This window comes from Peromyscus eremicus, chromosome 5 (genome assembly GCF_949786415.1).
Source record: "Peromyscus eremicus chromosome 5, PerEre_H2_v1, whole genome shotgun sequence".
NCBI lineage: Eukaryota > Metazoa > Chordata > Mammalia > Rodentia > Cricetidae > Peromyscus > Peromyscus eremicus.
In genome coordinates, this window is record NC_081420.1 from 14,012,184 (window position 1) to 14,039,423 (window position 27,240).

A 27,240-nucleotide genomic window follows, 5' to 3' on the forward strand; every position below is an offset into this window, starting at 1 on the left:
AGTATAATTACTTATACGATTTTCTAAACACACAGATTGTCACTGTAGAATGACTGGAATCCTACATTTGGTTAACACTTGTCTACATCAGCTCCATTCTATTCACAAACACTTACCCTCCCACTCCTGTGCTCTGTGACATGAGCTGCCTCAGCTCTCCTTCATGACAGATAAGAGATCACTAACCATAAGCTCCACTGATATAAAAAAAATAATTTATTTTGTATAGAGTATATAGTATATAATGATATACTCTATTTTATTTATTATGTCAGGCTGGTGTCAAATCATGTAGGCCACGCAATCCATCATGACTAAATATCCAATTCTTTCATCCACATATTCTTAAATGTTTCCCATTCTAAAAATTCACAAATGAACTGAATTGTTTCCCTCTGAAAAATTAGCTTTATGACTATGAAAGCTCTAACAGTTGTTATATATTGTTGCTCTGAAATCACATGCAGAATTATTATGTCTCTGAGAACTGCCCATAGGCACATACATTTGAGCACCTGGTCCCTAGGTGGTGAAATATTTGGGAAGGATTAGTAGGCATGGCTGTGTTGGAGGAGGTGTGTCACTGGGCGTGGGCTCTGAGATTTCAAAAGCCCAAGCCATTCCCAGTTAATTGTCTCTCTGCCTCATTCTTGTAAATAAGATGTAAGTTCTCAGCTACTGCTCCAGCACTACGCATGTCTGCTTATTGCCATGCCTGGTCATGGACTCTAACCCTCTGGAACTCTCTTTTAAAAAAGATTCAATGCTTCGTCATGGCAATAGAAAAGTAACTAAGACAGTGTCTCATATGTATATATCTTCTTTCGCTCTCAGTCTTTGTATGACACTGTATTAACAGTCAAAATCAACAAGTGTAATTCAGTATCATCTGTAATAACCTAACTCTATTTAGGACTCTACCTTTGGACATAGAAACACTTTCACATTTATAAAACATCCTCATGAATTATCTACAGACAGCAAGATGTAGAAATAGTTTAAATGTCCTTCAGTGTGAAGAGACACTGTGGTAACAGCCACTTCTGATATACAGATAGTTGTCACAAAAGGGGGAAAGCATCAGAAGATTGTATTAGCAAAATCAAAGAAAAACATACACATGCAACACACATGCACATGTTACAGCACTGAATTCTCTTTCTGTGCGGCTTGAAAGGAGAATCGAGAAAGACTTCGGCTCTGCTTGTAAGGTAAGGACTTGCTAGTGTCCTGCTTTCATTTCTTTTACTGTGATAAAATGTCCCATATAAAAATCAACCTAGTGGAGAAATAGTTTAAGGTCACAACTCCAAGTTATAGTCCATTATAGTCGACTGCAGGCTAGTCAAGGCAGGAACCTGAAGCAACTAGTCACATGCACAGTAAAGAGCAGAGAGAGAATAAATGAATGCATGCATAGTCCTCAACTACCTTTCTCTACTTGTATACAGTCTAGGGCTCCAAACTGGGGAATGGCACCATCCACTTCCAAGTTAGGACTTGGAATGAAAGAAATCAGGACAATCTGCCACAAACAACCTATAAGCCAATATGATGTAGACAATACTACATTAAAATATTCTTCCTAGGTGATTCCAGGTTGCATCAAGTTGTGAAACTAGTCATGACAACAAGTAAGATATTACTCAATAATTTCAAATTAGTTAGGAAAACTTACAAAAAGCAGTTATACTATAAAGAAACGGGGTTTAAATACACATGGGGCAAATCTTACCTGTGTAAAAAACTTTCTTTTGCTAGTTGAATTTGTAGTGTTCCACCTTTCCATTTTGTTTTGTTTAAAATAGACATACCTATATAGTAAAGAATTGCCAAAGTTCATTTCCATGCAAAACTGTATTTCAGCACTTTTTCCCCCTTAATTATTTATATTTAGTACTAGAAAAAATAGGCTTATTTGTTACAAACAATGTAGAAAAGTGAACCAGACAGAAAGAACCTAGGCTTCCTGTCTTATTCTGATCAGTTAGCAGTTTTCTCCCCCTTCTTTTAAAAAAAGATTTATCTTTATTTCATTCATTTTATTCCATGTGTGTGTGCATGTTTAGTCTGCTTGTTTGTCTGTGAATACCCCTGAAGGCCAAAAGAGGGCATGAGATCTCCTGGACGTGGAGCCACAGGTGACTGTTGGCCACCCATGTGGGTGCTAGGAAGTGAACTTGGGTCCTCTGCAATAGCAGCAAGCATTCTTAACTATTGAGGCATTCCTTCACTCCAGCTTGTAGGTTTCTTTCAGTTACTTGAAGATTAAGAAAATAATATATAAACTGTAAAGTAAAACTTATGTGCAAATTGTTTATAGACTCATTTTAGGAACTTCTGGTTTACTATTTATTTACTATTTTGTTATTTTCCATTACTGCAAATAAACAATGAAATGTTTTCAGGGTGAATTAGAGCACATTTTGTGATCTTGTAGCATTTTAATCTTTCTCCTCAATCCTATTATCACCACAAAGCATGCACACACATTAGCTAGTGATTGAACTGTGCTTCAATTGTTGTGCCCTAGTAGTTGATTTTTCTAGTATCTATTGCCAGCTTCCTTAATGTAACCACTAACAGTATTTTCCATGCAGTAGATATTTTACTATGTACAAATGTACTATTTAATTTAGTCCTTACAGTAACATTATGAGGTAAATCACTGTATCTTTTCATTTACTGGACTTAGAAGTTTAAATAAACTACCTTATATATACTCTTGCCAAAAATAATCTTTTTGCAAATGTAATTGTAAAAGACTGATTATTTTCTCCCAATGGCATGTTCCTTTTACTTGGTTTTCAGTGCCTTTTCCTTTTTTGACTTCTAAGAAATTAGCATACATTAACTGAATCAACAGAATGATAAATCATCATTGAAAGCTAATATTTACCCTCATCTCATAATAAGAGATATCACAGTTTCAAAGATATGGTCTGACAAGGTCATATTCTAATGTCCTTTCATAATAGGTCTTAAAGACAAAGGATTAGCTGTCTAAGAAAAGAATAGACTTAGGAGAAGTGTGGCCTAACATTCAGTGGGATAAGTGTAATAGGTAATTTCTATGGTAGTTTGGTCCTTTGTTCAAATTATTTGAAAATAGCAGTTTCTGAGCAAACCTACTAGCATGTGATACTAAGTCTTCTGGCACTAACTGAATGAATGGAAACATGAGCCCCAGAATGCTCTTGAAATAGTTGCCAATCTACATAACTCATAAGTGACTAATGAGGCTTAGATATGGAACTACAGTCATTTCAGTTACAACCACACTGACAAATAAAATAAAAAGTACATGATGATCTTACATTTTTTCAGGTCTGCTTCTGTTATTTTGATGTTAACATATGCAAAGACCTTTTGTGAATTTCCTAAAAAAGAAAATTTGGTTGATTTAAATTCTTATCCAGAGAACCATGTAAATCTCAATAGTTTTTGTTTTTGTTTTATTATGAGACACCTGGCAGGCCTTGAACTCAGATAACTGCTTGCCTTAGCCTCCTGAGTGCTGAGATTAAAGATGTACACCACCACTCACAGCCTTAAAAAGCTTTCCAAGTTTAAAAAGTGAGTTCTTAAATACTTATTCTTTGAAAGAAAATACTTTTTGTCACAACAGACCAAAGACTGAATTTTTTATAAATACAAAATTCTTCAAAATAAAATGAGTAAAAAAAAAAAAACAAAACAAAAAACACCCCTCAAGTAATCAGTGAAGACGAATCTTGATTGTATGTTAATGACAGTCAACTTAACAAGATACTTAATGCTAGAATGTTGACTCCTAAAGTTGACAGTAAGATGTCTTGGAAATTCAAATATTTTATAATTTTTCTGGTTTCAAAATTAACTTTCATATGCAATATCTCCAGGACACCATATATCATTTTCAGTGTCTAGCGCTAATATTCAGCTCCAGAGTTGGTTTCTTCTGTAATACCTGCCCTGCGTTGATACATATCCAGTTAATGGTTAGAGAATTACCTTGGTCATCTTTCCGAGTGATGATCTCCACATCAGAAACTTCTCCAAATCTGCTGAACTGATTTTGTAGGTCTGTCTCAGAAATGCCTTGTCCAAGCCCACCCACAAACAGGCGCTTCATTTCTCTGTTGGCTTTCATGAATGCTGGGCATCTATCTGGAAAAGTAATTTTGTGAAGAAAAACACTTTCTTAATAGTTTTTTTTTTTTTCCACAAATATAACCCAACTCTCCCCTGAAACTTCTGTGTCAATTTGGTCTTATGGAACTCATTATTCGTATTATTTCAGATTTTATACCTGGGAATTTTACAAAGGCCCTACATCCACATTCTTAATGAACGCACTTTGAAACCGCACACAAACACCAATGTTTTCTCTGTAAACAACCATAGCTATTTTATCTTACCCTTTTCATTTCTTACTCAGTATTGGGTGTTCCCCGAACCCCCGTGATTCGTTTGCACATTCATTTTGACTTTAACAGATACTAACAAAATAGTAAGCTAAAGGCTAAAAGTATCTCCATCCTGAAGCTCCATAGTCACAACAGAGATAAAGTCTGCAACTACAACAGTATAGCATAATACAAGCGTCCCCAAAGCGCTCTTCAGGCACAAAGGGGGCAACTAATGTTATACCTAAAATATTTTTCCCCACTGTGTGCCTGAATTGCACAAAGCACTTTGAGTGGTTTTCATTGTTCAGAGGGGCAGGAGAGGTTAAAACGGAGAGGTTAAAACTTCCCAGTGCCACTTAGAAAACACCAGTGGTGAAGCAAGGATAATAATCTGGGCTAATTTCAGAGCCTGGAACTGTTAACACTACACTACCAGCGTTGCTGGGAAAGTTTTCAGGAGGTCCCTCCATCTCGTTTAGCTCTCACAGATGCTCAGCTCTCACTCAAACCTTCCTCAAAAGCTGGCTGACTCCTTCCAAGCGAGATCACCCAACAGCTAGCAGGAGAGCAGAGCCAAGACCTGCAGTCTGGGAGAGACCTACAGTGTGCCACTTCTTGACAGCCTCCGCCCCATCCTACCCACTCCTTCTTCCTCCGAGAAGTCCCAAGTTAGGAGAGGTTAGGCCCAACTGCCCATCACTTCTCACACGCAAACACACCCCTCAAGGAGCTGCCTGTCAGCTCTAGCGCAGTGTAGCCCCCAACATCTGATAACACGTGCCAGCAAGAGCACTTTTTTTTCTTTCCTACAGGATTTCCGACCCAGTCTCCTAAGGTTCCGTTTCCACGCAGTTCCTGAGGGCTCTTTATTCCGTCTACCTTCGTTCTAACTAACGTTCCGCTACCTTCTCTTCCACGTCTGTAAAAGAGCCGAGGGAAAATAATTCCGTAATTCCTACAGAAAAGACAGACCGCCACGTGACCCCTGACTTCCGGGCCAAGTAGGCGGAAGTGGGGAAGCGGAACAAAAATAAAGAGACTCTTTTCCTCGTGCTTCCCGAGACCGCCCCCTCAGTGACGTAAGGGTTCGGGTTGCTCAAAGGCCCTTAGAGGGGGGTGAGCAGCCCTTGGAGCTTGACGTTCGATTTGGAACGAACCAACTCCAGGGAGAGTCGGGAGTGTCTAGCCACCCGACGCGACGTTCTGAGGGACGGAAGGCTCCAGAACGTTGTGTGAGGGTGGGGCGGACACGTGTCGCCCAGCAGCCTCTCCCCCGCGAGCTCGTGAATGGTCCGCGCCGGGAGCGCGCGCGCTGTTTGAAGCGCCGGGCGAGCAAGGCTCTGACAGAGCTGTGGGCCACAGCTCCTGCCGCAGTGCTGGACGCGAGGTGCCATGGATCCCGAGACCCGCGAACTGCGCGCCTTGGAGGCGGAGGTGGCGGCGCTGCAGCGGGAGTGCAGTATGCTGCCGAAGCCCTGGGAGAAGACGTCGGGAGCCCGGTACGTGGCTCCTGTCCACCCCTCGGGTCCACTCATCCTAGCACCCCGCGGACCTACCTACCAACCTCCTCACAGCTCGGGGCTCCGACTGCGTGCACGCCCGGTGCTGAATAGTGTAATGGGAGCCCTCCCGAAATGTGAATTTGAATCAGTATCGATTCTGTGAGGACACCTCAAGAGTGTGAGCACTGCCTTTGGCGCTCATGGCTTGATTATAGTCAGCAGAAAATAGCTTTGCCCGGTTGATGAGAATCAATGGGAAAGCCTTGCTTTGCTTTTAACTAAACAATCTCGCCTTCGGGAAACAGTATCTAGTTGGGCAATTTTTATAGTTTGGAGACATTCTTACTCTGTAGATCAGAAATTCGCTCCACGTCACTTCAAACTCATGATCCTTCTTCCTCAGCCCCCAACCCCAGCGGTGGGGTTATTACCCGAGCCGCCACACCTTGCTCTAGTTGGGATTTCCTGACTCTGTTTCATGAATTTGTTTTTGTGGGTCACCTAACTATAGTTAAGTGATCCTGATCTTTTTGTGTCAGGGTGGTGGTGGTGGTGGTGGTGGTGGTGGTGGTGGTGGTGGTGGTGATAGTTAATGACAGAAATGACGTCTGAAAAATAGCTTAGGTGAAATATATATGGCTAATACCGTCTATAGGAACGCCTGGTAATCCCCTGGATTAGGTGCTGCTGTTAACCCCTATTTGAAGGTCATGAACATGAGGGTCGAGAGTTAACTAAGGTACTAGAAAAATCCAAAGTCCAAGCATTCTCCTCAATTCAAAGAGAAGAAAGAAGGAAGGCTGGAACTAACAGTAAATTTAGTATCTTAAACATGAAAACAAACTATCTTTATTTTGTTAGGTATAATTTGGTTCACTTGCAGAGATTCACTTGCAGAGAATGAGATTTTCCTTTGCTAAAAAGAACCTTTGGAGTGCAGGAAAATGTGGCGAAGTCTTAAAGAAAAGAAGAGAAAGTTGTAACTGATGGAAAGGAGAAGTGTGCACTTGCCTGTGTATGCTCTTCCACAAGCAAGGCTGTGAGATACTTGCTACTGACTCAAGTGTGACCCACATATTGGAAGCATTAGGGTTACCTATGAGTTGGTGAGACTACCAAGCTGACTCCACCCCCATTTAGCAAAGTAGAATTTGTATTTTATCAAGACAGCCAGCCCCTATGCCCTTTGTATGCACACTTTAAAGTTTGAAAGGTGGAAGCCGGGTGGTGGTGGCGCACACCTGTAGTCCTAGCGCTCGGGGCAGAGGCAGGCAGATCTCTTGAGTTTGAGGCCAGCCTGATCTAAGAGTGAGTTCCAGGACAGCCAGGGCCATTAAACAGAGAAACCTCGGCTCAAAAAACCAAGAAAAAAAAGTTTGAGAAACATTGTTGTTGATTACGCTGTGGTGCTGCTCCTGGTGGCTGGAGGCCATGCCAGCGGAGGAGAGTGCTGATTGGAAGAATCACAGCCATGGTTACCTTTTTAGAGCTTTATTGGGGGGGGGGGAGAGGGGGAGAGGGGGCAGACGGAAGGAAGGAGCAGAAAGGAAAGAGAGGGGCGCACAGAGGGCCCACCAGCTTTTTAGTCGCTGTCGAAGGCTGATGACGTAATTAAGGACCGAATCCTTACATCCGAGACTTTCCCTTATTTAAAAAAAAGCAGGTAGATGGGACTAGGGGCGTCGTTCCTCTCAAAAACTGCTTCCAACTGACTCTTGGACGTCGGTTGGCTCTGGGGGAATGGAGAAGGGGAGTTTTCCGAGGTAGACAGGCATTGTGGGATACTGTCTGCCATTTGTTTGCTCTGGAGACATGTATCCCTCTTGGCTGTGGCTGGGAACTTTCTGTCTGACAAGATGCTGGTGACACAGAAAAAAGCTTAGAAAGAAAAGAATCATTATTATTTTATGTTGGTAGATCTGTCCTGTCCAGATGGATTTTGAAACATGTTAAGCTTTATCAGAAACAGATTATTTTAAAGCACCTGTTTCCTTTACTAGTTTGGCATCCAGAAGACAGGTGATCAATTGTTAAAAGCATCTTATAGTAATAGATGTTTACATTAAAGTCTTTTTTGTAGCACCCAGACGCTTTTGGGTCTGGGGGTGTAAATACCTTTAGTTGTTACAGTTTCTTACTTGATGATTTCTGGACTCCGGTTCTTTGGTGGTCCTATATCATTGGCTGAACAGTGAGTTAGAACAGGGAACTGGGAAGAGAAAAGCTTGTGGTGCATGAGAATTTATTTTTTTGGAATTAGGGACAAGGCAAAGATCAGGGCCCTGTCTATATGCACGTGAGAAACACAGGCAGTGGATCTGGAGTGAAGCAATGATCTCTTATTTTAGGTGGAAATCTTTTTTCATTAAGTAACTCTGAAAGTGCAATTAAATCTGGTGAGGTGGTAAGGCTGTCCTCTGTACCTGACAATAAAGGTGAGGTGACATCCCCAAACTCCCAGGACTGAGTCAGTGGCTCTGGTGTCCAGAAGGAAAAAAACGGATTGCTTCCCTGCTGTTCTGGGTTCCCTGCCATGTCTGTAGCCGAGCCTAGGTCTGTTGGAGGTCTTAGCTTGATGTACCCATGCATCTTGGCACCTGGGGACAGTCAGCTGACTCGTCTTTCTAGGTGGCACTTTTAACAAGGCTGTTGATGGCCTGGCAGGGCATTCACTAGCCCGTGGCATTTTCCTCACTTAAAACCCAACAGCTTTTGGGAGTCAGCGAGTGCCAGCACTTGGCAATTTTGTTTTCAGGCTTTTATCTCTTCCCTGGCACACCTTAAATGCCACAGATGACTCTTTTGCCTGTGGGGTCAGGAGCCTTACTCTCCAGATGCTTAAGTTTTAGTTGGGGAGGTCTGGGGAACAAGAGACAGATTTTATTCCGTGTCCTGATTTTTTTTTTTTTTTCTGATGATTGGTGGCTTAAGGACAGCTTTTGGAAGATCTGCCAGTAGGCAGACTATAAACCAACCGATCCTTTTTGAAAACTTGTCTGAGGCTATAAGCTGATTTTTTGGCTTAAGAGCCATCCTGACTACTGTAAACTTATTTGTATGGATCTTAGCCGCTTCCAGACCCGTCTGTGCTTCTCAAGGCAGTTTGAGAATGAGTGGGTGGAGTTAAGGTGAGTTAGGGCAAGTCGTAGAAGCCGCCTAAGCCCGCCCACTTGAGCCCGCCCACTGCCGGCAAAAGTCAGACAGAAAAGGTTGCATGTGGCAGACCCAGAAGTGGGGAGGGAGAAGGGTTTAGAACTTTAGCAGAAAGCTTGGAGATAAAGTAACTCTTATTTGCCTGTTTGCTGGCAGAAGATCCTGCGACTCTGTTATGTGGCCAGGTTTGCCGGTGCCTGCCCCTACCCGCCAATGTAGGTGGCAAATGTATCCGCCCCTTTGTCTCATGGCTGTAGCCGAGAGAAAAATAAAAAATTAAAATAACAAACTGGGATCAGACTACAATCTCGGGCATCCCCGAGATTGGAGAGAGATCTATGAATCAGCTCAAGTCACGAGTCCTCTTCATCAAGGGACTGTGAGGGCTGCGACTGTACTGTACTGTACTGTTGAACCCTAGCCACCATTTACCTCCTCGTCAGGAGCAAAAATGTGCCTGCCGTTGCCAATACAGCCCAAAGACAACCCCTGGGGTGTCCGTCACAAAGAATATAGCTCAGACTACAGCCGCGAGAACAGCAGACTTGCTGTGGTGAAGAATCATGGCGGTAGCTGTGTGGAGGTCCAGCGGAGGCAGTGAGGGACACGCACACGCTCGCGGTCTCGCTGGATGGGGGAAGAGGCGGCAGGCGACTGTGGTCATAGTAGGTCCTTGGTGCTTGGTGGTGTCTGAACGGTACCAATGTTGGTTGTGTGGCGCGCTGCTCCTTGTGGCTGGCTGCCGCCTGCATGCCGACGGAAGAGAGTGCTGATTGGAAGAATCACAGCCATGGTTACCTTTTTAGAGCTTTATTGGGAGAGAGGGGGAGAGAGAGAGAGAGAGGTGGGGGGGACAGACGGAAGGAAGGAGCGGAAAGGAAAGAGGGGGTGCACAGAGGGCCCACCCGCTTTTTAGGCTGAGACGCCGTCAAAGGCTGATGACGTAATTACAATAGGGGAAAGTAGTTTCTTTACTCACCACAAGATGTCAATATAAGCCCAGTATAATATAGTAGATTGTTTGTGTAGAATTCTCAGTAATGGAGTTGAAAGTTAGAAGAATTTAGATTAGGGAGGACATGAAATGTCAGTCAGAGTGTGTGGATTTAATGTGAAATTTTTCTCACTGTGGTGAAGGAAGATTGAGGCCTGTGTACTAAGCTACTTAATTTTTTAAATTATTATTGCATGCGTATTGTGTGTGAATGACAGCACATGTATGCTATAGCACTTTCTTTTTTTGAGAATTTAATAGTATTATGTTTAATCATTTCCACATCCTCTCCTTTTTCAACCCTGCCTATGCTCCCTCGCACTTATTAATATAATTATAATTTAATTTTGTCATAAGGCAGTAAGTGTGCATATATGGCCTTTTCACACATATTCTCCTCATTTGACACCACACCATCCCCTCAATTTCCATATCCTCCAATCTCTTCCCATTTAAATTTTCTTTTCTTTTCATTTTTCTTTATTAAGAAATTTTCTACCCCACATACCATCCACAGATTCCCTCCTTCCACCCCCCAGCCCTCTTTCCCAAGCCACCCCGCATCCCCACATCCCCCAAATCGAGGTCTCCCATGGGGAGTCAGGCTATAGCACTTTCAAGCATCAGTTCTCTCCCTCCAGTGGGGATAAAACTCCAGTGTCAGGCTTGTGCAACGAATACTTTTACCTGCATAGCCTTCTTGCCAATCCTCCAAGATACTTTTAAAGTGATCTTCACGGTTGACTGGATTGGCAGCTGGAACAAAGTTGTTTAGTTAAATCCATGTGCCCAAACTCTGATTCCAAAATTACATGACTTCAGATCCTGGCTTTGCTATGGGCTGGCTGAGTGATCTTGATTTGGTAATCTCCTCCTCTTCTCAAAATTTCTTTTGCCTAATTGCTTCCACTACAACATTGACTAGAAATGATGAAATGATGAGGTATATTCCTTTTCTTTAATTTTTTTTTAGTTAGCATACAAAGTAGTTGATTTCACCATGGCGTCTTCTTACATATATGCTGTTATCTTTTGTTCCCATGCATTCTCTTTTACCGTCTCCCAAAGCTGGTTCTCTTTCTTCCTCCTGTAGGTCCTGCCTTCTGCTTTCCCCTCCACATCCTCTTTCTAGTTTCATGATCTGTACTCACATATAAACACACACACACACACACACACACACACACACACACACAGAGTGGGAGGCAGAGGGGAGAACAAGAATTTTGGGTGAGAAAAAAGTAGTATTTGTCTTTTAAGCTTATTTCATTTAATATGATTTCCTGTTACCTCCATTTTCCTGAATTTCTGAAGTCAGTCTCTCTCTCTCTCTCTCTCTCTCTCTCTCTCTCTCTCTCTCTCAGTAGAGTCAAATTTTTTCTTACTGTGACAGTCTCCTTCATCAGGTCACATAGAGGCAGCTATCGGCTACCATTTTTCTTGGAAGTCACTAACTCAAAAAGCTTCAGAATGTCCCTGTTCTGACTGCATGTATGTATGTCTATGTACTACATGTGTGCCTAGTGCCCACTAGAGCCAGAACAGGGTGTCAGAGCCCCAGAACTGGAGTTACAGACTTATAAGCCACCATGTGGGTGCTGGAAGTCAAAATTGGGTCCTCTGGAAGAACAGCCAGTGCTCTTAGCCACTGAGCCAGCTCTCCAAGCCTCACCTTAGTACTAGGGACAGAACCTAGAGGAAAAATTGTATAGTAAGTTTTACACTTAGTAGTTGCCAAGTAACTATTTCTGATATTTGCTTTTCAGGAAATCACTTCAAAAATTTCCCCGGTCAGATTCTGAGGGATGGGAATCCTTGAAAGACCTGAAAAGTCAGCTTGGACATTTAAAATCTGAACTTTCATTTCTAAGTCAACTTACTGGCATCAATATAAAAAATTATTCCAAGATTGAGGACATTACAAACACTGAAGTGACAGAAAAGGGTAAGTATTATTTTTTAACCTGGATATGGTTTTTAAAATTTATTATGAGTGTGTGTTGGAGCAGAGTACACATGTCACAGTGTGCTTGTGGACATCAGAGGACAACTTTCAGGGGTCTGGTCTCTTTCCACCATGTGGAGGCAAGTCTGTCTTCTAGTTTCTGCATTACACCCTCCATCCAGGCTGGCTGGCCACAGCTCCCAGTCCTCATCCTCCAGGCTGACCACAGCTCCCAGTCCTCATCCTCCAGGCTGGCCACAGCTCCCAGTCCTCATCCTCCAGGCTGGCCACAGCTCCCAGTCCTCATCCTCCAGGCTGGCCACAGCTCCCAGTCCTCATCCTCCAGGCTGGCCACAGCTCCCAGTCCTCATCCTCCAGGCTGGCCACAGCTCCCAGTCCTCATCCTCCAGGCTGGCCACAGCTCCCAGTCCTCATCCTCCAGGCTGGCCACAGCTCCCAGTCCTCATCCTCCAAGCTGGCCACAGCTCCCAGTCCTCATCCTCCAGGCTGACCACAGCTCCCAGTCCTCATCCTCCAGGCTGACCACAGCTCCCAGTCCTCCCCACCAACTCCTTGCAGATCTCTTCCTCCTTTTTTTCCCACGTATATTCCAAGGATCTAATGTAAGTCCTAATGCTTATAAGGCAAAAGCTCTACCAACTGACATAACCCCTAGTCCTATTCTTAAGCTTTAAAAAAAAATTAGTCTGCTCAAATTTAAAAAGTACTGAAATTAAAGTAATTTTTTTTCCTGTAAATTTATCCCATTTAGCAAATGGCTCAATCTAAAGCAAATTACTTTCAGAGATGATTTTCACTAAAAGAAAGCTTTTCATCCTACAGTGCTTCTATTTCTTTTAATAGTTCTATACTTGAATGATAATTATTAAGGGACTATTTAACATGCTGGTTTCTACATTACACAGTTGCATGACACACATATATTAAAATGAGGTGTGCTGTGAATGCATTTTGGGGAATAAATTTTCAAAAGAAAGAGGCTAGGAGAAAATGTTAGATTTTTTTTAATAAAACAATTTTCTTTGGGTGGTGGCATGTAGTATTTTTTCCCATTTGTACTCCCATGTTTTCCCAGTTTTCTAGAAAAATAAACTTTATTACTGCAATGAAAAAAATTTTATTCATTCAAATTTTAAAAATACATAAAGTTTATTATAGTGTATATATGTAATCTATATATGTATTATATACGTTCATAATGAAAAAAAGTAAAATTTAGACTCAAATCACAGTATTTATGTGGGCCTGAGCATCTTGTCTGCAAAAGTGATCTGTGTTATTTCTTTCTTTCTTTTTTTTTTTTTTTTTTTTTCCGAGACAGAGTTTCTCTGTGTAGTTTTGGTGTCTGTCCTGGAACTCACTCTGTAGACCAGGCTGGCCTCGAACTCACAGAGATCCGCCTGCCTCTGTCTCCCACGTGCTGGGACTAAAGGCTGTACCACCACCGCCCGGCCTGATCTGTGTTATTTCTAAGATTCCATTCAAGATTCATCTTTACCATATTTTGGCCCTTTTATTACTTTTTTAAAATTACATTTATGTAGTTAGTGTGTATGTGGGGGACATGTACCAGAGTGCTTGTGTCAGAGGACAAATTAAATTGAAAAAGTTGGTTCTTTCCTCCTACTGCGTGGGTTCCAGGTATCAAAGCTGGGTTGTTGAGCTTGGTGCCAAGTGTTTTGATCCCCCAAGCCATCTCACCTACTGGTCCTTTGAGTTTTTTAGGGACAAAGCCCAAGATCACCTGGATTTTCTTCAGTATTATACTCTATGAATTATGTATTTTTGTTTTTTATTGTATATGTCTGTGATCTATTTCGAATTGTTATAAAAGTCAGTGTTTAGATTTTTTTTTTTGCATTCAAATGTCCAACAAATTTTTCAAATAGAGTAGCCTTTCTCCATTGACTGCCTTTTTTTCTTTATCACAAATAATTTTATTATATTTATGAATTTACTTCTTGGCTATTTTGTCCTTTTGATCTATTTATCTATGCTTTTGCTGATACCACATTGTCTGAATTATAATGGCTTGATAGTAAGTTTCAAAATTGGATATTCTTTCTCCTTCCCTCTGTGTCTTGCTCTGGTCTAGTACCCACCCCTTGTTTTGCTGTCTTCCTTCCTGAACTTTACAGTGTATCCCAAATTCCTAATACCCTGCTTCAGCCTCCCAAGTTCTGGGATTGCAGGCATGCACCATCACATCCAGCATCTGCATTTGTCACCACCTGTAGAGTAAGTCGGTGCTACCAGTTCAAATGCCTGTCTGGTACTGTTCTGTAAATGAACTTGCTCCTGTGCTTTCTTTGTTGCCTTAGGTTTCAGTTCTCCTACATCTTCCAGGTCTGTGCACTACCTAATTCCTCCATCGGGTTTCCAGATTCCAAAGTGAAGTTGTTCCTTTCTTTCCTGGTCTCTTTATCTTTGTAGTATTGTGTCCTCCTAAAAAGAACTTCCTTAGTAAAACTACTTACCTCCATGTAGTCAGAATAATTTTTAACTCTTGGGAGCTAAGGAATAGTCTGTGGTAGAAGATAAGGGAAACTTACAAGGTACTATAAAATTGGGACATCTTGACTTGGGTGCTGGTGACATGAGTAAACACATGTAAAAATGATAGAGGTATTAAGAGTATTTCATTTTAAGCATTTAAATTATGCTTGCTATATTTCAGACATACCATTTGTACTCATTTTTGTACTAGGCTTTTTCTTTTGAGCCACCAACCAGCTCCCAAATCAAGACATGTATAGACTTATTAGTTTTGAATGTTTGGCCTAGCTTAGGCTTGTTTCTGGCTAGCTCTTTTAACTTAAACTAACCTGTTTCTCTTCATCTACATTTTACTTCAGGGCTTTTTACCTTTTGGTGTTTTGCCTGCATGTAATGTCTGTGTGAGAGTGTCTGATCTTGGAGTTAGACAGTTGTGAGCTGCCATTGGTGCTGGGATTTGGACCCTGGGTCCTCTGGAAGAGCAGCTAGTGCTCTTAACCACTGGGCCATCTCTCTAGCCTCTACCTTTTCTTTCTGTATGTCCTACTCTGTCCAGCTGGTTGGCAGCTTCCTGACTGTCTGGCCCTGGACATCTCCCTCTTTCTCCTTCAATCTCTCCTCTTTCTCTTCTCTTGTTCTATTTATCTCTCTGCCTGCCAGCCTCATCTATCCCTCTTCTGCCAAGCTACTGGCCATTCAGCTTTTTATTAGACCAGTCAGGTGCCTTAGGCAAGCTAGGTGAAACAGCAACACATATTTTCATAATTAAACAAATGCAGCAGAAACAAATATAACACACCTTTACACAGTTAAAGTGTAGCTGGAGAGTTTCTCTCTGGGTCCCACCAAGCCCCTGCAGTCCCACAGCCCACTTATAAAATAACCACTCAGGCGTTTATATTACTTATAAACTGTATGGCCATGGCAGGCTTCTTGTTATCTAGTTCTTCTATCTTAAATTAACCCATTTCTATTAATCTATATCTTGCCATGTGGCTCATGGCTTACTGGTATGCTTACATCTGGCTCCTCATCACGGTGGCTGGCAGCATCTCTCTGCCTCAGCCTTCCACTTCCCAGACTTTTCCTCTCTCTTTGTCTTGCCTATACTTCCTGCTTGGCTACTGGCCAATCAGTATTTTATTTATCAATCAATTATCCACAGCAGTTAAAGTAATATTCCACAGCATAAACAAATGTAACACAACACATTTTAGTGGGGGTTTTTTGTTATTTTGTTTGGGGTTTTTTTGTTTTGTTTCTAAGATGGTGTCTCTCTGTGTACCCCTGGCTAGTCTGGAACACCTATCAGTCCACTTGCCTCTGCTTCTCTAGGGCTGGAATTAAAGATATGCAACACCATGCACATCTTTAGTAGAAATTTGAGAGGTAAGAAAAGTAAACACACAGATTTGATTTATTATTTTTAGCCATGTCTTGAAACAACTAGGTAGTAATATATGAGACCAGCCCCAAAGGACCATGCAGCTAAAGTAAAAGAGTCATGAAGAACTAGATTTGTAGAGTACAGTTTATAGATATCTGATTCTGAGTTTTGGTAAATGCCAATTGAATCTTTGAAATGTGAGTTAGAAAGATGGATATATTAATGGGTTAGAACAAAAGTAACTTCTTCCTGCCTGGACTGTACCTTCTGTGTCTTAATGTTAGAGTCAGGTGTATATCAGGAACCAGCGGCCAGCTATAATGCTCCAAATATGATTATAATAGTATTGAGTTTGTTTGGAAACTGTAGGAACCAGCTAGTCTTACTCTGGTACAATTGTGGTGATTATAGTAGTGTCGAGATAAATCCATACAAACAAGATAATATTGAAAAAAATTCAAATAGACAGGCAAGATGTATGGCTCAGCAAATAAAGGCCCTAATACCCAACCTAATAATGACCAGAATTCACTCTCTGGAACCAACATAGTGGAAGAAGAGAGCTGATCCCTCAAGATGTCCTCTGATGTTCACATGCATCACACACACACACACACACACACACACACACACACACACACACACAAATAAATATGAAAATAAATTTAAATAAAGGCTGTGTGGTGGTACATGCCTTTTATCTCAGTATTCTGGAGGCAGAGACAGGAGGATCTCTGTGAGTTTGAGGCCAACATAATTTACACAGTGAGTTCCAGGATAGCAAGGACTATAGCATCTCAAGAAAAAAAAAGTAAATAAAAAATAATGAAAATAAAACATATGACAGTTAACATGATTCAGACTTATTTAGGGTTATATTTGTGTGTGTGTGTGTGTGTGTGTGTGTGTGTATGTGTATTTTTGTTACCTCAACCATTGATATACTTGAGAAGTTGAAAGTATAAATTTTTAGTATTTCTATTTTATAAGGCCAATTTCTTTGACATGACCTTCCAGGTTTTTTAAAAAATTTATTTACTTTATGTGCATTGGTGTTTTGCCTGCATGTATGTTTATGTGAGAGTGTCAGATCTTGGAGTTACAGACAGTTGTGAGCTGCCACATGGGTGCTGGGAATTGAACCCAGGTCCTCTGGAAAAATAGTGATCTTTACCACTGAGCCATCTCTCCAGCCCCAGACCTTCCAGATTTTTTTTAAAGCAATTACTAATGTATACTTTTATAAATCTATTCACAAGTAGATATTCACTTAAGTATTAGAAGAAAAGTATTCCTTTAAATAAAACGTTTGATTTTCTAATTAACAGATACAAAGAAAGTTCTACAGAGACACAGATTATCAGGAAATTGCAACATGGTTACATTTCAACTGGAATTTCAGGTTCTGGAAATTGAGGTAACTTGAGCATGTTCTGATAACACATTTTTTTTCCTATGAGAAGCAGTTCCCATACTTAGTCACTCATAAGCCAGGGTTCCTTATAGCACATTTATTTCATAAAAAAATTTCAGAGTACCTTCTTATAGACAGATTTTTCTTTGGGTCGCCAGCTCACAAAAAATGAGCTCGGCCTTACCATAGGCTTGTTCCTAACTAGTTCTTATAACTTAAATTAATCCATATCTTTTAATCAATGTTCTTTTACATGACTCGGTTACCTTTACTCTATACTGCCCATCCTGCTTCCTCAACATCTGGCTGGCCACCTGCCTTCTTCTTCCCAGCATTCTCTCTCTGCCCAGAAGTCCCACCTATCTCTCCTGCCTAGCTATTGGCTGTTCAGCTTGTTACACCAATCAGAGCAATACATCTTCACAGTGTACAAATATTTCGTAACATCCTCTCAACTGAACATGATGGAACTGGTACTGAACCCTAAAGCAGGGATTTAACAAGGCAATTCCACGTAGTTTATCTGGTAGTTAAAAAGAGGTTTATTTTGGGGTAACTTACAACAAGTAAAGGGGTCGGTTACAGGATCTAGGAGAGGTGAGGTGCAGTCCAGTGTAGTTCTCTGGAGAACTCTGAGTTGGTCTGTGATCCAGCATCTAGGATCACAAGGAGCCAAGAGGGCCAGCACATACATAGATCTCTAGTTTTAAGGGCTCCCATCTCAGCCATGCCCCGGGAGCAGGTCATAGGTAGGCATGGTAGTTACTGGCTGCCTCACTAGGGGCAGTGCTTCAAGGTCAAAGCTGGAACAGCTACCCACTGTATTACTCATATGTGCTTTATTTTGAGCCAGATAGGAGATGGTTTTAGGCTCCCGATGGAAGCCTCTCAGGTTGTGGAAGCAGTTTTGCATGCTGCTGGCAGTTAAGCTGATGGGCAAAGATATTATCTTTTAATTATTTATTTCTCTGTAATTTCCAAACATTTATTATGTTGAAACAACAAAAAATACTACCTTACAACTTTTCTATGTGTCAGGAATGTGGGAGCAGCCCAGTTGGGTGTCCTTGTGTAGGGTCTGTCAGGTAGCAGTTGTCTTGGGACCACAGCCTTGTTGAAAGACTCTTGAGGTAGGTTGATCCTGCAGGTTATTCTGGACTACTAAACAACACAGGAGGACATGCTTTTGGCTTAGACTTTCTTCAAGGTAATGCAGTAGACAAAATGGGCATATGTAACTCTGTGGGCTGGAATAGAAGAGCTGAAGCAGAACAGACTCAATAGCCAGAGGCTGCCTCTGAAAAGATTCAAATCTCGTCATAAATTTTAGAACCAGCCTAGCTGAACACGTACTTGGTAGCAGAAGTTTTAACCAGTTGATTTTGCCATCTGGGTTTACAAGAAATTCAAATGTACACAGAAGAGAGCCAGGGAGGATAGAAAGATTGTCTTGGTCTCAGATCATCAAGTGGATGACGTGTGGAAAGGCTGTTGTCACCTCAAGCTCTGTAGACAAGCTGCACTCAAGTACTCAGTCTCAGGTGCCAGGATTCCTTATCCTAGTCAGTATCCTCAGCCACGAAACAAGCCCAAATTGTATCTTCTTTTATGGGACAGAAGTCAGTGACTGAGTTAGTACCCTGTGTGTACATGTCAGAGAACCATATAATAAAAATAATCCAAGCGTGAGGTTCAGATATCTAGGCTTTGAGCTTTTGCTTCTCTGACTGTTAATGTCATTTACTGTCACTGGCCTGGGGCAGGCTAAGGATGGGCTGTGGAATATCTAGTTCTCATCTGATGACAGAACTCCTAACATTCACTCACTTCATTATCACCTTTCAGTATTACCAATATGACCAAGAAAATGCAGTGTGGTGTTCCAAATACCAGTTGAACAAAAATACATTTGTCGATTCAAAAATACAATTCTCATCTCAAAGGAGATACAGCAAAGTAGGGAGAGATCTCAACTACAGGCTTCAGGTGCTATCTGGTGATATTTTTAGCCTGTTGGGTTGGTGGAAGCTAGTAGTCTGTCAAAAGTTAATAGATTCTAAAGAGTTTTTATATGTTAGTCACAGAATATTGGGTCCAATACAGAGGAGGGCAACGTACGGTTGTTTAGGGGACTAAAGGTAGCCCAAGACAAATGGTAATTTGGCTCTGGACTTGAAAAATTGCAAACTCTACAATCATTGAAGCTCTAATCAGTTAATCAGTCTTGCAAAATGTTTCTGAGAACTTTGACTCACACAACAGTTAACATTTTCACATGTCAAGGCATAATTGATGAGTGATCTTATGTAAGTTAATGCTGTCACCAAATGAACACCAACCTTAGGGCTATACAGTCACTGTGGTAGTACTACCTGACCATGAAGATCTCTGTTAAAGACTAGACTGGAGCATGAGCCCAAATTAATTGTTTCATCCAGGTTGGACAGCCTGTTTTAAGGCCTCATGTTTTACTTTGTGTGACCTAGGAACTCTAGGTTTTTCTCATTGTAAATTGTTATATAGTCTGACCAATTTTGTTTTTGGCCAATGTGATTCTCACCTCAGAGTGGTGCTATCCCATCCATTTTCCTTCATGGTGATATCCATTTATAAGTGCAGACCGTAACCTGTGGCAATTTGGTGGTATTGTAAACTAGGTCCAGCTTCTTCTCTTAGGACTTCTGTAGTCTAGTATGCATAAATTGTCTGGGAATTGACTCTGGTATCCTGTTGTTGGCCTTAGGGCCTTGCAGGTGTTTTCTGTTCTAAGTGTTCATGTCTTTCACAGGTACTTCATGGTTTATCTGGAGAGATGTTTTGCTGTGAACAAAACTAGGCTTGTTTTGGAAAGTTTGTTCACAAATCCAATTGAACACAGACTACTCTGAGTTTGATTTGAGCAAGGAGTTAAGTGGAGTTGAACTTTTCAGGATGTGTGTGTCTAAAAAATGGTTGTATTCTCATTAGTGGGGCTGGGCCCAAGAGATGACTCAAACTGCAATGTTTTAACTTCACTTAAGTTATGTACTTTTGTCACCATAGGCTAGTGAAAACTCAGGGCAAGAAAGCATTAGGCACAACTAATGATTTCTGCCTTATGTACTTTAAGGATGCAGAAAAATATGAGAGAAACTGTTGAAATTCTTTGAAAGACTGAATACTGCAATTGAATCTCCAAAGAGACTGTATTGTTCACATTTAAAATTATGTAGGCATTTTGATGACTACTTAGTTTTGCTAACAGTGTGCTGCAGACAAGCATGCTTTCTTTGGCTCTCTTAAGAGCACTCATTTTCTTTCTGAACCTTTTAAATTTTATGACTTTTTTTAGTTAAGAAAAATTTTATTCAGTTTACACACCAATGAAAGATCCCCCTCTTCCCTTCTCCCACCCCTCCCCAGCCTCTTCCTCCCAACCCATCCCCCAAAAGAAGGCAAGGCTGAACCTGATAGAAGAGAAAGTAGGAAATAGTCTTGAAGGCATTGGCACAGGAGTTCACTACCTAAATAAAACAGCAGTAGCACAGACACTGAGAGCAACAATTAATAAATGGGACCTCCTGAAACTGAGAAGCTTTTGTAGAGCAAAGGACACGGTAAATAAGACAACGACAGCCTACAGATTGGGAAAAGATTTTCACCAACCCCACATCTGACAGAGGGCTGGTCTCCAAAATATATAAAGAACTCAAGAAACTAGACATCAAAATAACAATCCAATTTAAAAATGGGCTATAGAGCTAAATAGAGAATTCTCAAAGGAAGAATTTCATATGGCCAAAACACATTTAAAGAATTGCTCAGCGGGCTGGAGAGATGGCTCAGAGGTTAAGAGCACAGACTGCTCTTCCAGAGGTCCTGAGTTTAATTTCCAGCAACCACATGGTGGCTCACAACCATCTGTAATGAGATCTGGTGCCCTCTTCTGGTCTCCAGACATACATGCAGGGAGGACATTGTATACACAATAAAAAAAAGAAAAAAAAAAAAGAATTGCTCAGCATCCTTAGTCATCAGTGAGATACAAATCAAAACAACTCTGAGATACCATCTTACACCTGTCAGAATGGCTAAGATCAAAAACACTGAAGACAGCTTATGACTCTTAAAGAAACACAGGCAAGTAAGATGTTGAAAAGAACTGCAGCCGGGTGGTGGTGGTGTACACCTTTAATCCCAGTACTCGGGAGGCAGAGCCAGGCGGATCTCTGTGAGTTCGAGGCCAGCCTAGTCTACAGAGTGAGATCCAGGACAGGCACCAAAGCTACACAGAGAAATCCTGTCTCAAAAGAACTGCAGATAGCCATGGAATTAACAGGGCCTTAGGAATCAATTATGTAGGAGTTGTCAATAGTTATTTGCTGGGAAGAAAGGGGACAAAAGCCTTTTTATTTTTCTTTGTTGTTTGGATTCTGACAAAAGGAAGTAATGAGATTTTTTAAAATTAATTTCTTACTTGAGTAGGGGGTATGTATGTGAGTTAGATGGGGTAAGGTCTTGCTATGAACCTAGTTCAGCTTGGCCTTGAACTCATGTTCATCTGCTTCAGCCTCCTGAGTACTTAGAGTCCAGGCATGTGCTACCACACTCACTGTGTAGGTAGTAGAAGTCTTCCTTATAGAATTACTAGATTAGAGGCTGAAGAGATGACTAAGCAATTAAAAGCACTTATTTCTCTTACAGAGGACCTCAGTTCAGTTCCTTATACCCACATGATGGCTCACAATTATTTGAAACTCCAGTTCCAAAGGTTCTAATGCCCTCTTCTGACTTTTGAGGGTACTAGGCATGGACATGGTACACATATATGCATGCAAGCAAAACACTCATACACTTAAAATAAATCTTTTAAAACATTAAAATTGTTAGGTCAAAGAAGTGTACACATAAATTTAGATTGGTTGGTGAATTTAGATACCTTCTAAAATGGTTTTACCATTGTGCTGGTTAGTTTTTTACTGTCTACTTAACACACTAGAGTCACCTGGAAAGAGAAGAATTTTGAGATCATATTGGCCTGGGGGGCATATCTGTGGGGGATTGTTTTGCTTGATGATTGATATGGATGACAGTATCTCTAGGCAGATGTTCCTGTACTGTGTAAGAAATCTAGCTGAGCTGGCCCGTAGTGGACCACTGGTGCATGCCTTTAATCCCAGCACTTGGGAGACAGGCAGGTCGATCTCCGAGTTCAAGGCCAGCCTACTCTACGTAGTGAGTTTTAGAACAACAAGTGCTACACAGAGAAACCCCGTCTCAAAGAACAAAACAACAAAATCTAGCTGATCATAAACCAGTGAGCAGCCCAGTGAGCACCATTCCTCCCTGGTTTCTGCTTTGTTTTCCTGCCCCAACTTCCCTCAGTGATGGCCTGTGACCTGAAAGTGTAAGATAATACATTTTTTCCCCTCCCACAAGTTGCTTTTGGGAGTGGTATTTATCATAGCAACAGAAAAGCAAACTAAAGCAGATGTTTTTTGTTGTGTACATTTTTACTATTGAGATTGATAGAAAAAAAAAGTAAAGATCAAACAACATGGTAGTTTTTTGTATTTCCTAAAATCAAACATTCCACTAGAGGGAGATGTTTAGCTGTCAGAAAATTAATAACACATTTTGGTCATATTAATACTTATTTTTGCATAATAAATATTAATGTAATATTTGAACCAAAGTGCCTGTCCTAGTTAGAGTTACTGTTGCTGTGATAAAACATCATGACCAAAGCAACTTGGGGAGAAAGGGTTTATTTGGTTTACATATCCGTATCGCTGTTTATCATAGAAGGAAGTCAGGATAGGAACTCAAACAATGTGGGAAGCTGAAGGCAGGAGCTGATGCAGAGGCCATGGAGGAGTGCTGCTTACTGGCTTGCTCCACATGTCTTGCTAGGCTTTCTTTCTTTCTTTTTTTTTCTGAGACAGGCTTTCTCTGTGTAGCTTTGCACCTTTCCTGGAACTCACTTTGTAGCCCAGGCTGACCTCAAACTTACAGAGATCCTCCTGCCTCTGCCTCCCAAGTGCTGGGATTAAAGGCATGCACCACCACCACCAGGCTCTAGGCTTGCTTTCTTATAGAAGACAGGACCACCAGCCGAGGCATAGCACCACTGCCAGTGGTCTGGGCCCTCCCACATCGATCAGTAATTTAGAAAATGCCCTAGGGCCCAGGCTTATGGAGGCACTTTCTTAATTGAGGTTCCTTCCTCTCAGGTGACTTTAGCTTCTGTAAAGTTGATATAAAACTAGCCAGCACAGTGCCCTTAAATTTTATTAGTAGAATATTAGAAACAAAGATAGGGAAATCTATATAGAAAGTATGAGGCATTGCTTCTGTTGTTTCAGCTCTTGTCAAAGGTGTTTTGAACGTAGAATTCATTTCCTCCAGTTGACTGTCCTGTGTTGTCAGCACTCTAGTGTAGTTTTCAGACCATCAGAACAAATGTGCACACAGTATCAGTCTTCCATAGTTCTTGCAGTGTAAGTCAGATGGGTGTGAGTTTGTTGGATGGTAAAGTGTGTTTACATAACTTCTCTCCCTGAAACAAAAATGCTAAAAAGTAGCTACTTAAAAAAAAACAAAAAAATGAAGAGAGTACTATTTCATCATCACAGGCTTATTTGAATATCTGGACCCAAACATTGAAATCTTAATATATTGTGTTTTGTGATGGTACAGAGTTTTGAAAGCAAAGAGGTATCTCTCAGCCCAGAAAGGCTAGACCAAGGGGCAAAGGTGACTACTAATCAACAGCCACTAAAAGTCAACCTGAGGCAGTGTCTGAATCCCATATCTCATGTGAGGGATAGATAAAATTGCAGACAAAGGAGGAATAGGCAAAGTCAATGAAGATTTACTAAGGAGAAGTTAGAGAAACTCCTCACAGTGTGAAGTGTCCTGAGGAAGGAGAGTGCTAAGCTGCATGTCTAGTGGCTTCTTACGGGACTTAGACAGAAACTGGACAAAGACATAGTTTTGATGCAATTGGTGCATTCTCTAGGCATATCCTTGGGCCAAGCAGACAGGGAGACAACAGGTTCTGCAAATACCTCCCTAGTTCAGCTGGAGATGACCATATGTTGTTTGCCCAGTTATGATAGTGATCACTCATTGAAGCCCATATCTGCCCATTTTTAAGTTTCTTTGTTAGCTGCCAACCTTAGCTGATCTGCTGGCTGACAAAAACATGGGCTAGTATTGCAAGTTGCTTACCCTATAGTTGTTGCTGGTCTCCAACCTTGTTGTGTGTCATATTGGCTATTGATTGGATTATGCTCTCTTTATATCCATGCTTATTTGACCAGCTTGTAGTTTGACCATAGACCTTTTCCCTGACTGCCTATGAGAAACTGAATCCTGCCTTAAAAGTACATACAGTTTGAAAAATTAGTAACTTTTAAAATATGTTTGGTTGTAAAGTGGTAGGGGTAAGGTTGAGACTCGGTCTCTCACATTATAGCCTAGGCTGGTTTAGAATTCACTGCGTAGTCCAGCGTGACCACTTACGTGTGCCAGTCCTCCTGCTTCAGATTCCTAAGTGCTGGATTGTAGGTATGAGCTACTGTACCTGGCTCTAGGGCTCTTTACTTAAAGATTTCTATTCATAGTTCTTAAATCACAACAGTCAGTTGAGAGCTGTTGTTAAAAGGACCATGATAGGCTGGGCTGTGGTGGCACATGCCTTTAATTTCAGCACTCAGGAGGCAGAGGCAGGCAGATCTCAGTGAGTTCAAGGCCAGCCTGGTCTACAAAGTGAGTTCCAGGACAGCCAGGACTGTTAAACAGAGAAACCTTGTCTCGAAAAACCAAAAAAAAAAAAAGGTAAAGAAATGACCTGGTAGACTGCAAGGAAGTTGAAGTCAGAGATGTTTATAAAGTAATTTTCTTTATTTATCAATTCAGAAGGAGTGGAAAACAGTACCTTGGAATCAGCTTTACACCGGCTGAGCAGAATCTACAACCTTGTAAGGATACATGGGTCAGGATACTAAATCCCAAACTGTGTAGACAAGGTGACTTGCCTGTGTCAGTGGGTGAAAAACCAAAATCTAAACACACACACACACACACACACACACACACACACACACACACAGAGAGAGAGAGAGAGAGAGAGAGAGAGAGTCATGTGCACACACAAGAGAGAGAGGGGCTTCTGAGAGTTTTGTTTTTTCCTAACCTTTCTATATTTTCTTTCTTTTTTAAAGATTTTGTAAATCTATCTATCTGTCTATTTATTTATTTTACTTTATGTATATGTACACCATGTTCTTACTTGGTATTCACAGAATCCAAGAGAGGGCAATGGAGCCCTTGGAACTGACATTAAAGAGGTTCTGAGTCATCGTGAGGATGCAGGTTCCCTGCAGGAGTTCAGTTCTCTGCAAGAGCAGCAAGCAAGTGCTATTAACCACTGATCCATTGCTCCAACTCCCTATATTTTTCCTTAAAATAATTTTTTAAATATAAGCTTCATTGAGATAAACCCTTTGTTTCCTCCTCTTTATTCAGCCCTATGGAAGCACTAATCTGTTCTTTATTGATTTTTCCACTTTGAACATTTCATAGAAATAGAATCATACAACATTTGATTTATTTGTCATGTTATCAAGGCTCATCCTTATTATAGCATGTGTTTGCACTTTTTTGGGTTAAATAATATCCCATGTGTGGATGTACCACATTTTGTCCATTTCAGCACTTGGTGAGTTGTTTTCACTTTTAGTTGTTATGATTAATGCTGTCATAAACACTCATGCGAAGGTTTTTAAGTGGATATATAGATTTGTTTTGGCTGTATCACTAGAAGTGCAGTTGCTGTATCAAATGGAACTACTAGATAATGTCCATCACTTCTGTGATTACTGCCTATTTTTTTTTAATTTTTTTAGAGAATACTCTTAGTTTCTATGATCAAACTGATAGGTAAGAACTTACATATTTAGTACAATACATTAACCCTGTACAAATGGGGAAAATTAATTTTTTTATTTGTTTAACTTTTTATTTTATGTGCATTGGTGTGAAGGTATCAGATCCCCTGGAACTGAGGTTACAGATAGTTGTGAGCTGCCATGTGGGTGCTGGGAATTGAACATGGGTCCTCTGGGAAGAGCAGCCAGTGCTTTTAACTGCTGAGCCATCTCTCCAGCCTCAGAAAAATTAATTTAACATTTCCAGACCAATATGGCTATTAATTTCTGTACAGTGCCAACTCAACATGACAAACTGAGATACCTTTTTTAAAGTTGACACACAGCTAAAGTTTTTATTGTACATATGTGTGTGTATGTGTATATAAAGAACAATAATAGCATTATGTTATTCATCAGTAGATTACTGCCTCTTTGTATATCGTCTTTGGAGAAATGTCTATTCAAATCTTTTGTCCAACTTTTAATTATGTTGTCTCTTTAAAATCTGAGTTGTAAGAATGTCTCTGAAGCATCACAAGGTATGTTCATGCACACCTTCAATCTCAGCTCTCTGAACCAGAGGCAATTGGCTCCTTGTGAGTTCCAGAACAGCCAGGACTACATTTAGAGACCCTGTCCCAGGTTTCAAACAAACAAACAAACAAACAAAAAATAATGTCTGAAATTGTTTTCATTAGTGATGAAATTGGTTCTGGCTTTTGGTAATAAATACTACTGTCCTGGAACTTGCTCTGTAGACCAGGCTGGCCTCAGACTCATAGAGATCCACCTGCATCTGCCTCCCGAGTGCTGGGATTAAAGGGCTGTGTCACCCCGCCCAGCTGTAAGGCTTAATTTATTTTATTTTAGTGTAGAACTTATAAGACTCTAAAGTGTAAGAGTGAAGTAAATGAATATTTAGGAAATTCACTGTTAGAATGATTCCCAGAAGGTCCATCTTATATTCCTGGTGCCAGGTTTGTGTGTATCTTTACCTGTGGCAACCCTTGCCCTACAACAGA

General features: G+C 41.0%; 2 protein-coding genes across 4 annotated transcripts in view; one reads left to right on the forward strand and one right to left on the reverse strand.

Moving 5' to 3' along the window:
* Positions 1-5,414, reverse strand: part of Nol8 (nucleolar protein 8) — a 28,534-nt gene extending 23,120 nt beyond the window's left edge. Inside the window, exons 1-4 of one of the 3 annotated variants that reach the window (XM_059262960.1) lie at positions 5,297-5,414; positions 3,994-4,149; positions 3,318-3,380; positions 1,736-1,814 (exon numbers count right to left, since the gene is read on the reverse strand). In XM_059262960.1, coding sequence (XP_059118943.1) covers positions 1,736-1,814; positions 3,318-3,380; positions 3,994-4,132 — 281 coding nt within the window. In that variant the 5' untranslated portion in view covers positions 4,133-4,149; positions 5,297-5,414. Of the gene's footprint in view, positions 1-1,735; positions 1,815-3,317; positions 3,381-3,993; positions 4,150-5,030; positions 5,264-5,296 lie in introns of those variants that run through there. The other 2 variants (XM_059262961.1, XM_059262962.1) reach the window with 2 other exon arrangements.
* A 68-nt stretch (positions 5,415-5,482) lies between these two features.
* Cenpp (centromere protein P) overlaps positions 5,483-27,240 on the forward strand; it is a 207,859-nt gene continuing 186,101 nt past the window's right edge. The window contains exons 1-3 of the mRNA XM_059262972.1: positions 5,483-5,890; positions 11,807-11,985; positions 17,218-17,306. Coding sequence (XP_059118955.1) covers positions 5,784-5,890; positions 11,807-11,985; positions 17,218-17,306 — 375 coding nt within the window. The 5' untranslated portion in view covers positions 5,483-5,783. The remainder of the gene's footprint in view (positions 5,891-11,806; positions 11,986-17,217; positions 17,307-27,240) is intronic.